We start from the raw sequence: 14,758 nt of genomic DNA on the forward strand, positions 1-14,758 counted from the left end.
ACGCAGGTTGAAGATGCTTGTCTACAAGGAGTGTAACCCCCACTCCTACCCTCACATGCCCCCTGACCCCGTTTAAGGATCCTAATTGCTATAGGCCAGTAGATTAAGCCAAGAAGTGGGACCCAAGTCCCCACCTCTACCCTGCATCCCCTTTCTTAGGTAACCTTGATAGGAAATGTTTCCCTCTGCCCTCCTGTTGTCCCCAACAGGGGCTATCTAATAGTTGAACTCCGGAATATCTCTTCCCAGTTCCTTTGTCAGCCAACCCCTGTGCGAGTCCCCTTAGAGGGAGATAGCTTAAGTCTGTCCCTCTGAATCACACCGCTGGCATGCCTTTTCTTCCTAGAGTTCTAAATTGGGGGGGGGAGAGAAAACTTTGGACCAGCTCACGCTGCCTGGAACCCCATGTAGAATCCTTCTTGTTTCCCTCTCCTGACAGTCCCAGGAGATCCCCAAGTGTTTCAGTCTCTAGGCAAGCTTTGCGGGACAAGTTTAGAGCAGGAGAAATGGAGGAAATGTAGAGGCCACCTGGGAGAGAGGACAGAGAGTATGTCATTTATAACCTTTAGCCTTTAGCTACTCAGAAATATTTCCAATAGCCTAAAGGTTCTTGGCAGAACTTTCCCCACATCAGCAAGAAATCTTGGGAGATGGGAGAGTCATTCAGACCTTGTTCCTTGAACGAGCTTTCTGCTTTGCCCAAGAGATGTTAGCAGATTAAGGACTATCTGGAAGGAGCAGGTTGGAGTGTTTGGCTCCTCCCCCGCCCTCCTGCTTTAGATCATGACCCTTCCTGCTTGCCTCTTTGATGGATTCTTTCAAGGTACAGCGAGGGTTTTAAGAACAGCAAGAAACATCATCATCCCCAGATGAAGCTTTTAGCATCTCGTCCAGACTGAGGGACTGTTGTGGTCGATTTTTTTTTTTTTTTTTGGACCTCTTGTGGAAGGTCCGATTCTAGGGTTTTATCCCCCAGATTGTCCACTGCTTAATTATTTTATGGTATTGGCAGCATCGAGGCTGGTCATTTCACTCCTGCCTCGACCTTGGCTTCTTCCTTCGTTAAAATGGGAGGAGTCCTGGAGATTGTGCCGACACAGTGCTGAGTTGGTGTTTAAGCCCTAGAGAGGCTTGACCCGTCCCTTCTATAAAGCAAAGTGAAGGTGAAGGGTCAGGTTGTAGGTTGAACATCAACTTCTTATCCCGTGCCTCTGCCCCTGCCTTTGATTTTGTTTTTTCTGACTACCTGGCAAACCTGCTGACCCAGCATCCTTTATGGACAGGCCTGCCGGTTCCACTTAGCTTATCTCTGGCCTCGCTGCTCCTTGCTTCTTGGAGTCCAAGTAGCCTGTTGCCTTTGGGGGCCAGGAGTCTCCTCCATGCCTAACTGGGAGTGTCTGGAGGATTTAGGGTCAAGGTTTCTGCTTAGGCCTAATATTTTCAAACTTGGTAGGTGGCTGAACTACAGAGAAGCCTTTGGGCCATTTATTGAATTAGACTGTGAAAAACATACTGGTCTACATCTGATTGAGATGCAAATTTGTCAGCTTTTGGTTGCTTTTAGGACCTTTGATTTGGTTTGTTCTCTAAAGAAAATTTGCCTGAACCTGTTGAAAGGTTCTTGGGACTCCAGCCAGAATCTCACCACAGACACGGTGTTGGGTTCCAGCATAGTGAGGTGGGAGAAGGAAAGAAAATGCGCGTTTCTCTGTTGCCTCTCAGCTCTTTTTGCCTTGCCCACCAGACAGGATTGATAAGGACTGGTGGGCCTTTGGGCTTTGCCTCCTGGTGTGGATAGGAAGCTGACTGGCTTCCCAGCCCAGGAAGAACAGGGCTTTTCCAGAACCGTATCCTTCTGGCCTCTGGATGGCTGTCGTACCTACCCACTCTTGACCTCTTTCTTCGTTCTCTCTGTCATCTGATGGCCCTCTTGGAGAGGGTCAGATCAGGGGGCTGTTAATCTCCTCTTCCTCTAACCTCCATGTTCAGTAAACATTTAATTGAGGTGCTGTGCTGGGGGTGTAGAGCAGTCCCGAGGGAGTCTGTAGTCTGCCAGCATTAAACACACAGACCATATAATTCCAAGAGGGGGTCAGAACTCCAGTGGAGAGCAGGGTGCCAGGAAGGAGAGCCACAGAAGGCACCTGGTTCAACTTGGGTGTCAGGGCCTCTCTGATGTTTAGAGGGCCAAGAGGGGTGAGTTGGGAGAGGAGGGGGCAAGGAGAGTGGGAAGGAGCCAAGGCCCATTGGGCCTAGGAGGCCACTTGGGGAAGTTGGATTTTATTTAATTAATTAATTATTTAAAAAAATTTTTTTTCATGTTTTTATATTTTTATTTTTGAGACAGAGACAGAGCATGAGCAGGGGAGGGACAGAGAGAGAGAGGGAGACACAGAATCCTAAGCAGGCTCCAGGCTCTGAGCTGTCAGCACAGAGCCTGATGTGGGGCTCAAACCCATGAACCCTGAGATTCTGACCTGAGCTGAAGTCGGACGCTCAACCAACTGAGCCACCCAGGCGCCCCGGGAAGTTGGATTTTATTCTCAAGGCAGGAAGAAGAGACAGAGGCAGAAGAGGGTGACCATCACGTTCACCTATTAGATTCTTAAAAATTGTTGAGGTCTTGCCACATTCTGGGCGTGGGGTGGGGGGGTGGAGTCGCGGCCTCTGCCTGAGGAAGTCTCAGTCCAGCTCCTCCGTGGATGCTGAGGCAGATCCCAGTTCTGTGCTCTTGACCACGGCAGTCTCTCTGCCTGTGGTGGCAGGGGAGCTGAACCCCTCACGAAACAAAGCTGGGCCCTGAAGGGGCAGAGGTGCTGCTGTCACAGCAGGGAAGCAGAGCCAGGACTGGCCCCCTGCAGGTGGGCTGAAGCTGCAGATGTGGACAAGAGACATTCCCAGTTGCTTAGAGACCCTCTTTTAACGGTCTCTGCCTCACTCAAAGGCTGCTGGCCTTTGATAGCTTTTGAAAACCCACCCTTTTACTTGTATTGCTATGAATGTGACTGTTTCCATCCCTCCCACAACCCCCCCCCGCCCCCCCCCCCCCCCGCCCAGTGTATTTTGGATTAAAAAAAAAAAAAAGTATTCTGTAGCAACGGGTAAGGTCTAAAGGCTGGTGCCCTCGGCCTCAGGATGCATCACAGAAAGGAGCTGGCGCCCTCAGCGTCCCTTCCTACCACCCCTGCCTTCCTCCTGCCCATTTCGTGACCCAGTTTCCCTCCCCCACATCCGCTGGCCCCACCTGCCTTCGTGGTGTTGCATTAAGGTTCTGTTCAGCTTGGGTTGTCTTTCAGGGAGGATCTTGGGGACGGTCCCATTCACACTAGGTGTCATTAAGAGCCACCTGGTGCTGTCCCCGACACTGTGATAGCCTTGGGCTGTCTCCATTCCCTCAGCATATTTTCTCTGAAATGCCTCTAACTCAGGTGGTACAGCATCAGCACAGCCTGAAGGTTAAAAGCAGGAACTTTGGGGTCTGGCAGCCTGGATTCAAGTTCAGCTTCCCCATAATGTACTGTCTGGGAGACCTTGGGCAAGCAACTTGCTGGTGTCCTCGTGTGGCGACTGGGTGGGGGTGAGAGGGCACTGAGTGAAACAGAACGAATACCACTGAATATAGCAGCCAGCATACACAGGCACTCCGGGACCGCAGCAAGGGGCTAGGCCCTGGCCTCCCCACGATGGCTCTCTGTCTGTGTCCTGCCTTTTGTTTGCTCTGTGTCTGAGACTGACCTCTCACCTACATCCCCCTGTTGGACTGAGATGCTGCTTCCTGTTGCCGGATAGACTAAGGATTTGGGAGACAGACAGGAGATCCTGGGGCAGGGACCATCAGCAGGGAGGTCCAGGGGCCTGCATCCTGGGTGGAGGGCCCAGTGAACAGCCAGTCAGAGAAGGGGGCTGCTCAGAAATTTGGAGGGGTCTCCAGTCCCGTGTCCCTCGCTCCCTTAAGCATCATGCAGCCAGCTGTTCTGTTCCTCATTCCCTTTGTTTCTCTGGGGCGGGGGGAGCTCCCTTTTTGACCCAGAGATGTCAGGGGAACCTGAGTGGGGTCATAGCACCCCCTTTTGTCCCCTACTTTCACTGTGCAGATTGTGTGCGAGTCTTCTGGGAGGAGGGCTGAACAGTGCAAGCATTGTTCTCTCTTCCCTGCCCCTAAGCAGCCTCGAAGCTATTTTCTCAGCACACTCGGGCCACACCAATTCCTTGCCTGTCCTCTTGATTCACCTTTCCTGGCTGGGCTGGGCCAGGCCACCCTGGCCGCCCACTGCAGAGACATCTGTTTGATAAACAGGTGCAAGTGAGGTGCAGAGCAGGCCGGTTTGGAGTGAGGCCTGAGCTCTAGGCTGGGAGCAGAGGGGCACCCCAGGGCTTGACACTTCCTCTGTGCTTATCTGTTTGTGACTTTCCTGGCCCACGGTGGCCCAGGTGAGAGCAGAGGGAGAGGAACAGCTTGGGTGTGGCTGTGTTTGGGCATCTCCTGGATCTGTGACTATTCATGTGGACTGTTTACTGCCAACAAAGCTTCTGGGCTCACCGAAGATTTAGTCCCCTCTAGGAGCAAGGGACACTTTTGAATTGCTTCATGGGCAGACGAAGAGAGGCCACCGGGACCCCCCACCCCAGGCTGACCTGTTGCTGGACATCCCTGCCTAGAGGCAGGAGGGCAGAGGGCCAGGCAGCCCTGTTGGCAGGGATTTTTTTAAGGAGAGAAAGCCGGTGGCCCAAGGTGTGTAAGGTCCCTGCTCCTGTGTGCAGTGACTGTAAGATGAAAGACGGGGGACAGATATCCTTCCCCCTGGTGTTGCCTTTCTCCTTATGAGCTTCTCTGTCTAGCCATCTCTAAATAATTCGAGATGTTTCCGTGGACATCCCCAGTTATGGCAAATCAGGGAGACTGCTTTGGGTACATTGCCTTGGGATTTATCTTCTCTCTGTTGGTGAGTATCATCATGGATTTAGGAGTCCAGCTCTGGGGAAACTGAGGGTGGACACCCTGGGGCCTCTACCCAGAGATGGTGCTGCCTGGCTCCATCAGTTCCCAGTCCAGCTCTGGCTCCCTGCCTGTAGCAGCAGATCCTGCCGAGCTCCCGAGTCCTGAGTTATTTTGTGTCATTTATTTATTTATTTATTTATTTTTAATGTTTATTTATTTGTGAGAGAGAGAGAGAGAGCAGGGGAGGGTCAGGGAGAGACGGGACAGAGGATCTGAAGAGGGCTCTGCCAGCAGCGAGCCCGATGCGGAGTTTGAACTCACTAACCGAACCGTGAGGTCACGACCTGAGCCGAAGTCGGACGCTCAGCCGACTGAGCCATCCAGGCCATTTCGTGTCCTTCAGTGCCGTCATGGGCTCCAGACCCTGCATGGCCGCAATCAGGGTTCGCCAGCCAACGATCCTGGGCCCTGAGGGGCCTTCTGCGCCCATCCAGCCTGTCACACGTGTGCTGCTTTGCCCCTATCTGCACACCAACGTGGGGATGGCCATTGCTGTGTGGGGACCCCGTCCTCCCGCTTCCTGTTGCTGCTGGCCGAGCTGTCACCAGAAACCAGTGCCAGCCTGTGAGGCAGCCCGGCCTGTGCCAAGGCTATCCCACAGTGGATGAGCGGCTCGGGCCCGCTGGCTAAGGCAGGGTGTGTGGTGGTTCTGACCCGGACGCTGATGGACTCAGATGATCCTGTTTGTCCTGTGTTTGGGCTGTCAACATGGTGGAGCCTCTTTTGGAAAACTGGAAGTGGCAGAGATTGGGGGTGAGGGGAGAATCTGGCGTGCTGGGTCTTGTCTCTGTGGCTTTAGGAGGTTAGCAATGTGTCTGTCATCTCCGTGCGTCCCCTCTATTTTCATGGTTCCGTATGTCCTAGTTCCTTTCTTCTCTCTGGGGCCTTTTGGCTGTTGTGATCTGACTCCGTTGTTTTCATTCATTCAGTAAATAGCTACCATACACCAGGATCTGGGTGAGGTGCTGGGGACACAGCCCCCAGCCTAACAGGCGACTAGATGCAAATTCATGCTACGCACACACAGTTATGGGACCCTGCACCCAGTTACTTTGTCCGGCTCCGCCGCCACCCAGGTGCACCCTCCCAGGACTCCCATGATAGTAATAATAATAACTCATAACTATTGTTCATTGAGTACTTTCTACAGCCATGTGAGCCCCAGAGCGTTATCTGGATTTTCTCATTTATCTCCCGGGCAGACTCTAGGAGGTAGATACTACTATTACGTTATGCCATTTTACACATAAAGAAACTGAGATAGAGTGGGATTAAGTCACTTTTCTGAGGTTATACAAGTAGGAAGTAGAGACACCAAAATTGGAACCCAGAGGCCAGGTTGTAGCACCTCACCCTCAACCAGTGTGCCCCCAGCAGGGCTTTGTTGGTTAGGAGGTTGGCATATAGCATGATTCACCTTAAGTGCATCCTTTTCCGTGACCCTGGGGCAGCCCTGAGAGGCCTGGGCAGGCCTTTGCAGCCCTCAGCTTTATAGCCCTGGCGCCACAGGGCCGCAATCCGGAGTCAGGCAGTTATCTGGAGAGAGGTGTTTCCTTGACTCTCCCGGTGTGACCTCGCATCTAATCAGAGGCTGCTCCTCGTGGGATTAGTCAGCATCTCTTAACTAGCAGTCAGGGAGGGAGGGCTTCTGTGCCGCCTTCCGGCCTGCACTCCACCCTCCAGCCCTCAGCTGCTTCAGTGCTTCTTCCTCCCTAGTTTTTGTTGTCTTGGTGCTGGGTGGATTTTGGAGAGGCCGTTAAGGGCTGAGATTGCAGCTCAAGATTGTGGCCACAGGGGACAGCAACACTTGACCCCCAGCAAGAAAAATAAGAAAGGTGAACCTCAACGAGTGAAAGCAAGTAACTTGGGACTGTTTTAAAAAAATCTTTCCTGGGGGGCCTGGGTGGCTCAGTCGGTTGAGCGACCGACTTCGGCTCAGGTCATGATCTCACGGTTTGTGAGTTCGAGCCCCGCGTCGGGCTCTGTGCTGACAGCTCAGAGCCTGGAGCCTGCTTCTGATTCTGTGTCTCCCTCTCTCTCTGTCCCTCCCCTGCTCATGCTCTGTCTCTGTCTCAGAAATAAATAAATATTAAAAAAAAAATTAAAAAACAAAATCTTTCCTGGGGTGCCTGGGTGGCTCAGTCGGTTAAGCGTTCGACTTTGGCTCAGGTCATGATCTCACGGTTTGGGGGTTTGAGCCCCGCATCAGGCTCTGTGCTGACAGCTCAGAGCATGGAGATTGCTTCAGATTCTGTGTGTCTCTCTCTCTCTCTGACCCTCCTCCGCTCACTCTCTTTCTCTGTCTCTCAAAAATGAATAAACATTAACACATATGTTTTTTTAATTGAAAAAAATAAAAAAACCTTCCCCAGGGATTCTGTGACACAGTATGTGTGGTGGTCGATGCTGTGAAAATACCCGGGGGAGGTAGCAGGTGTAGGTATGAGAAGTCTCCTGTACTTAGCAGTAAAGGAGACCCGCTCACTCTTCCCTTTGGTTGACTGAGGAGAACTGGAGTGTTGCGGTGAGACCAGCAGCCTGTGCTTGCCAAGTGATCTAGGATCAACAGCCTACATACTGGCTGCTGTCCTTTTCCAGGGACAGAGCTGCTGAGGAGGTTTTAGCCCACCTGCAGCCCCACAGCCTACACTGGGTCCTGAGGCCTATTCTTCCAGAGCATAGGTTACTCTAGAATGGGACTCCCAAGCTGGGGCTTGTGTGTTTCAAGGGACACATAAATCTCCTCAAACTGTGGACAAAACTTCACATGCATTTTCTGAGGAGCAGGAGTAGAGCCTCCTCCATTGGATTCTCCAAAGGGTTTGTGCCCTCCACAAAAGACCAGGGCCTCCACCTTATCGCTCCAGGGGGCTGGGACCAGATGGACAGCCACACCTGCTGTGGGGGAGCCAGAGCCAGCCCTGACATTTCCAGTGGGGTCTGAATGTGCATTTGCCCTCTGATCTTTGGGAATCCTGGCCTCAACCCTGTGGTCAAGTTTCCCTCCTTCTGCACACACAGAGAATGTCACCAACGGCACAGTGGGGGACACGGAAGAGCTGGAGCACGAGGAGGTCAGCTGGATGAATGGCTGGCTCAGCTGCAAGGCCCAGGATGAGATGCTAAACTTGGCCTTCACCGTAGGCTCCTTCCTGCTCAGCGCCATCACCCTACCTCTAGGCATCGTCATGGACAAGTATGGCCCAAGGAAGCTCAGGCTGCTGGGCAGGTCAGTGCAGGGGTTGGGGGTGGGCAGGTGGGACTCCTGGGGCTGAGGTCCCCACTGTAGGGAATCCTTGTACCTGCTATCAGATGCACGGTGGACCTCCCTAAATGCCCACCCGGAGTGGGCTTCCTACTCATTCCACCACCAAATCAGTAGGTCCTGTGATCCTTGAGACATGCCAATACTGCATAAAAAGGATCAGGGCTCCAGGCCCGCCTGGGAGGGTTTGGAGTTGCTTATCGTTAAGAACACTGGTTTCCACCATCTTTTTGACCTCTCCCATCAGAAAAAAAAGATTTTGAACGTGTACGTCCAATATAAGCATGGAATTATCAATTATATACACATATGCCATTTTTAATGTTTTATGTTGCTTTATGATGAATGTACAAAAAAAGTCAATTAAAGTGGCTAAGATTAAAAATGATAAAAGTTTCAATTTTTAAAAATTGCAAAAAAAAAAAATCACTGAATTCCAGTCCTGAAACCAATATTGCACTGTATGTTAGCTAGCTAAAATTGAAATTTAAAAAAATTTTGCAAAAAAAAAAAAAAAAAAAGTGATAAAGCAGAAGTCCTCCTGTTTCCATCACCCCCCGGCACTGCAGTGGTTCATCTTGTGCACTTCCTGATATGGTCCGTAAAGCTCCAGTCTGCCAGACTCAGGGTCAGTCCCCCAAGAAGCTAGCCCTCTCAGGCCAGCATCCTCCCCAGACCAGGCCCACTGGGAATGATCACATGCAGGGCAGTGGTTTGCAACGGGTGAGGCCTGTGACCGTGAAGGGCATGGGTAGGGGATCAGTTTCACTCATTCTTTGGAGCTTGAGAGGCCTCTGTCCCCAGGATGGAGCCAGGCAGCCAGGACTCAGAAACTGCCATTATCTCCCTCATGCTCAGTGCGGTTCTGTTCCTCCCCTGGCACGACGGGCAGAGGAATCTGGAGAATGGATTGTGCTCTCTCTCACTTCAGAGCTTTGGCCTCTCCAGTCTGAGGATGGGAGGGGAAGGCACAGGAGATAGTGGTATTTACCAGATCTGCCTTCGGGCCTTGAATTGCAGTTTAAGACACCTCCTAGCTATGAGACTTTTGAGAATGTAGTTTGTTTGTTTTTTTCTTTCTTTTTGTTTTATTTTCTTCATGAGTAAAACGGAGCCAATTATACTCCTTAGAAATGTTAAATTAAATGAGAGAATGTATATACATTTTCTGAAAACATCTGACCTATGGTAAATACTTCCAAATAACACTATTTACAATAATAATAAATAATGTACTATTTCTGCTTGTTTTTAGTGCCTGCTTTGCTGTCTCCTGCTTGCTGATTGCATATGGAGCAAGTAACCCAAACTGTGAGTGTGCTTTTCCTCTACTCTTTGGTCAGGGACTGGGGAGAGAGTGCCCAGAGGTGCTCACAGGTCCATCTGCTCTAGAAAGCCATGCCAGGCCTTACTGCTCAAATTAGAGGGGATGCCTGTTAGGCCTTCATGCAGCTACTTATCTCAAACGGGTGGCTGGGTAAGACAGCAGTCCCCCAGACAGACGTCTGAGAGAAGCTCCGGGGTGTACCGTGCTCCCATCTCATCACAAGCCAAGCCAGTCCCTGATGGCCTCATTGATGCCAACCCCAGACAAGTTCTAAGAACCAGGCTAGCTGAGGGGTGTGTCCAGAAGTTGGGAGCGGAGTCCCCTGAGGCAGCCTAGGCCAGCACTGTGAAGTTGGCTTAAAAGCTGGGGCACCAAGGGGGCGCCTAGGTGGCTGGGTAGGTTAAGCGTCCGACTTCGGCTCAAGTCACCATCTCATGGTTCGTGGGTTCGAGCCCCGCTTCAGGCTCTGTGCTGACAGCTCAGAGCCTGGAACCTGCTTTGGATTCTGTGTCTCCCTCTCTCTCTGCCCCTCCCCTGCTCACACTCTGTCTGTCTCTCTCTCAATTAAAAAAAAAAAATTAAAAAAAAAAAAAAAAGAAGCTGGGACACCTGACTGGCTCAGTCAGAAGAGCGTGCAACTCTTGATCTCAGGTAGTGAGTTCAAGCCTCATGTTGGGCATAGAGCCTACATTTTAAAAAAAATGGCTTAGAATCCAACTGGTCCCCAACCCTGTTTAGGTGGAGCTGTTGCTTCAAAGACTTTCAGAACAAACACCAAAATAGAACTTGGGTTTCATCAAAATCTTAGCTGGGCTCATCTACTGATTTTTGAAGACCCGTATTTTTGGTTTCGGTGAAGCAGCTTCTTTGGGCCTCTGGCTTGCTCTAAGGTTAATGGAGAAAGGAGGGGGTGGCGTCAGACCTTCAGCAGGAGTCCAAGTCCTGTAAAATCAAAGAGGAGGGGGGTGAGGAGGAAGAGGCTGTTCCAGCTCCCCCTCCCCGGGTGTCCGGCGCTAGCCCCCGATGGCCCGTCGTCCATTCTGCTTGCTCTCTGCGAGGCAGCGGGCCAGGCCTCCCGCTCAGCCGTGGTTCCCGGCTGATGAGCCTTCTGTTTCCTTCCAGCTCTGTCTGTGCTCATCTTCATCGCCCTGTCTCTGAATGGCTTTGGTGGGATGTGCATGACTTTCACCTCGTTAACAGTAAGTATTGATTTTTTTTTTTTTTAATTTTTTTTCAACGTTTATTTATTTTTTGGGACAGAGAGAGACAGAGCATGAATGGGGGAGGGGCAGAGAGAGAGGGAGACACAGAATCGGAAACAGGCTCCAGGCTCTGAGCCATCAGCCCAGAGCCCGACGCGGGGCTTGAACTCACGGACCGCGAGATCATGACCTGGCTGAAGTCGGACGCTTAACCGACTGCGCCACCCAGGCGCCCCAAGTATTGATTTTTTAAAGCTCTCTCGTTTGGTCATCTCCTTGTGAATCTGAGGCAGCTTTTGTTGGCTTCAGTTGCCCTGCTTTCCGTTGGCCTACCTGTGCCTGGACATCCCAAGCAGGAGAGGCTGCTGGTGATGAAGCGGCCTAGCAGCAAAGCCAGTCATGGCCTCCCGGGCTGGGAGGTTCCGGAGGCGGGCCTGAAGGCAGCAGAGCACGGCTCTCGGAGTGAGCCCATCCCCTGCCTTCTGATCTTGGCTTAGGTACCGAGGAAGCCACCTCGCTAGCCACGTACCCAGAGAAGACAGGAGCAGGAAGGAAAAAAGCTGCTGCCCACTTTCTTTCCTCTCCTTTTCCATGGCAACTCTGGCTAATAGTGCACTCTAGAAACAATCCTCCCTTGGAATCTCCTCGCCCTTCACCATTGCCTTTGTCCAGAATGGAATGGAAAACTCAGGGGAGTACCCGGCTGCGTCTCTTCTTGGTTTTCTACATGCCAGGGCACAGCGAGCCGACCTGAGGAGGGAGATGTTTTCTTGGGATGCTTGAGCGCCTACCTTACCTATAGCAGTGGAACACCACAGAATGTGTTTCTTTTTGAGGTGAGAGTGGTTGCGGGAAGGTCCAGGTTGAAAGAAAGAGAGTCAAAGAAGACCAAAAATGTCTTCCCCAGGAAGACGAAGGGAGCTCTCTGCAGGCTTGCCCTTCAGAGCTGGCTGATGGGAAAGAAGTGAGAATACTACGTTTCTCAGAGAGATTTCCACCCAACAGCAAAGTCTGGCTTGCCTTAGTTTCCCTGTGAAAAACTTATATGATGTAATATCTACTGTCGCCATTCACAGGGCACTCTGGTTTCTGATTTCCCTTTCTACTAGTGAGTCGAGTCATGCTTTTGAGGGGCCCTGGGACTGCTGGTCTTCTTGGAAGGAGTTTAAATAGGTAGCTGGCATCTCCATGACCCCTCTACCTGCAGGCTGTGAGCCCATGGCCAGGCCCAGCCCAGGGCCTATCCTGTTCACTTTGCCTTATTAACTTTGTCCTGGTGGGAAGGGATAACCGTCTGGTGGAGGCACATGGAAATGGGGAGTTCAGAGAGATCTGTGTTGGGTGAGAAAGGCACAGCACAGGGCTGTGTATGTGGGATGCTCAGGGTGTGGGTGACAACTCGGGTGTGGGTGACATGCACAAATCTGGGAACTCTGCTTGCCTTGCCCTCTGTGACAGGAGGGAGATTTACTCTGTACTCTTTTGTGCATTTTTATTTCTGTTTTTTTTCTTAAATTTTTTTTTTTAACGTTTATTTATATTTGAGACAGAGAGAGCCAGAGCATGAATGGGGGAGGGTCAGAGAGAGAGGGAGACACAGAATCCGAAACAGGCTCCAGGCTCTGAGCGGTCAGCACAGAGCCCGACGCGGGGCTCGAACTCACGGACCGTGAGATCATGACCTGAGCCAAAGTCGGATGCTTAACCGACAGAGCCACCCAGGCGCCCCAGGTCCCCAATCTTTCTGATTTATGATGATGCTAAGGTGCACACCCCCGTATGTATATTTCTGTAAAATAAACTCCCAGAAGTGGGATTGCTGGTCTTCCCCATACTGGTTCTGGTGGACCGGCAGGAGTAAGAGTGGCCCTTTCTCCACACCCCTTCCTGTGCCCTGTTATTAGTCTTTTAAACATTAGCCAGTCTGATCTGGTGAAAATGATATACCATGATTTTTTTTTTAATTTGCCTTTAATTGTTTACGAGGCAGAACATCTTTCCACCACTTTTTTTGTGATCTTTTGTATTCTGTGAATTGCTTCTTTGTGCGATTTGTCTGTTTTTCTACAGGGTTGTTGATCTTTTTTAAGTGTTTTGTAAGAGCTCTTTTGTATATAAAAAAAAAATTAGCTCTCTTTTTGGAGTGAGCGAGGGATCTTCCCCTAGGGTTTTGAGGCCTCCGGGTGATCATGAATAAACTTAAGGAGGACCGTACACCCCCTTAAAGTTGTATGCAAGCAAATTGTGTGTGCGTTTCTCTGCGGGAGGGTCTGTTGCCCTCATCAGCCTCTAACAGGTCTGTGTGCTAACACAGACCAAAAGCACTCACAGTCCAAAAGCACTGTAGCGGGAGCACTCCCATTGGCTCCTCACCCGCCCACTGGGAGGTCAAAGGTACAGAGGATACAGAGTGACCAGGCAAGAAAACCATCTGATTGTTACCTAAAGCGTTTGGTTAGCAGCTGTCTGTTTAAGGGAGGCTGGTGGCTTGTCTCCTAAGGTCTCCATTCTTGTGTCTAGAGCAGGGGTTAGCACACTGCTGCCCCTAGGCCAAATCCAGACCACTGCTGGGTGTGGGGCAACCGATCAGGTAGAGGCCAGGTGGAAGCCGGAGGCGAGGGCAGGGAAAGAATTCACCCAAGGCAGAACAAAGGAGATGGGAGTTTATTGAATACACTGCTAGGGAGCGGTGGGTGAACAGCCAAGGAGAGACATCTGCCAGGAGGCAGTGGTGGGGGGCTGTAGTTAAGGTGGGGAGTGAGGAGTTATGGGAATGTATGCTCCTTCTTCGGCACCTGTGCCCAGTTGTAAGTGGCCCATTGGTCAGCTGGGAGTTATGGCTATTTTGAGGTGGGTCACCTAATGGGCCTGTTTGTACTCAGCCCAGTGGTCACCGTGCGCCCTTTTCCCTTACTCAGGTTTCCATTGCTCAAGCCTGTTGCCTAAAAGAGGCCTCTACAGTGTGGGGTGCAGATTGTAAACAAAGTTTTTATTGGAACATAGCTGTGCCCACTTGTTTACTATTGTCCGTGGCTGCCTTTGTGCTGTAGGGGCAGAATGAGGGAGTTGTACAGAGACTATATGGCCTGCAAAACCTAAAATACATACTGTCGGGCGCTTTACAAGCTTTGGTGCAGGGCGCCAAGAAGCTGCTCAGTTACTATTCCTTGTCAGAAGGCAGGTGTTGCCCTCACCCCCTCATCCCCTCACCCCCATCCTACTGATCCCCCTCCTAGATACATGGGCCAACTCCCTAAACACTTTCTAAGTCATTCCCCGCCTCCACTACTGCCCCTGGCCCGAGGGATCTCAGTGGGCATTCTCTTGTCCCATGTGGTCTCAGATGGGGGCTCTTGTGGCTGTCCTTTCCAGAATAGACCCCAAAAGGGGAATGAGAAGCAGGTCAGTGAGGACAGAGCCAGAGCTCTTGGGCAATGTTTTAGGGCTGGCCGAGGCTTCTGCTGAGCAGAGCTCAATCTCTTTCTGACACAGCCCAGGCCTTTAAAAAGCAGAACTGCCAACATTGCCCCCCAAAGACGCCAAGCTAGCAGCACAACCGCACTTTCTGTTTTGTCTCCCACCCATGTTCTAATTTGGGGGACAAAGGAGTCTTTAGGGTCGCCTTTAGGAACTTCCTAAATCAAATCTCCTATCACTTCTTTGGGGCCGTGGATAATCACTCTGTGATAACCTGGGAATTTGGGGGAATGTGTTGCCATAGAAATGCTAATTTGGGGACTTTCTGAGTTCTAAGAAGTTTTGTGTAGTATGGGCTGTGGTATAAATAAAAATGACCAGGAGCTGTGAGCGGTCACCCCATTGGTGGAGAAGAGGCCCCAAAGTTGGCAAAATGCCTTTTCCCCACAGGCCAGGGCGAGATGGTCAATAGTGCCTGAGAGGCCTGTACTCCTGGGTGATCCTTCCTTCCAGAGCGGAGGCTCCAAAGGGCAAGACTGAAATCCCAT

At 51.2% G+C, this 14,758-nt stretch overlaps 1 protein-coding gene across 4 annotated transcripts in view; it reads left to right on the top strand.

Annotated features, from left to right (window-relative positions):
- SLC43A2 (solute carrier family 43 member 2) overlaps positions 1 to 14,758 on the top strand; it is a 37,900-nt gene that overhangs the window by 1,830 nt on the left and 21,312 nt on the right. For all 4 annotated transcript variants that reach the window (XM_047080628.1, XM_047080629.1, XM_047080627.1 and 1 more), the window contains 3 exons: positions 8,021 to 8,228; positions 9,520 to 9,575; positions 10,714 to 10,790. In XM_047080628.1, the coding sequence (XP_046936584.1) occupies positions 8,021 to 8,228; positions 9,520 to 9,575; positions 10,714 to 10,790 (341 nt within the window). The remainder of the gene's footprint in view (positions 1 to 8,020; positions 8,229 to 9,519; positions 9,576 to 10,713; positions 10,791 to 14,758) is intronic.

This window comes from Lynx rufus, unplaced genomic scaffold (assembly GCF_022079265.1).
Source record: "Lynx rufus isolate CCGP_SWC_20201006 ecotype Redwood Valley unplaced genomic scaffold, mLynRuf1.p SCAF_18, whole genome shotgun sequence".
Lineage (NCBI taxonomy): Eukaryota > Metazoa > Chordata > Mammalia > Carnivora > Felidae > Lynx > Lynx rufus.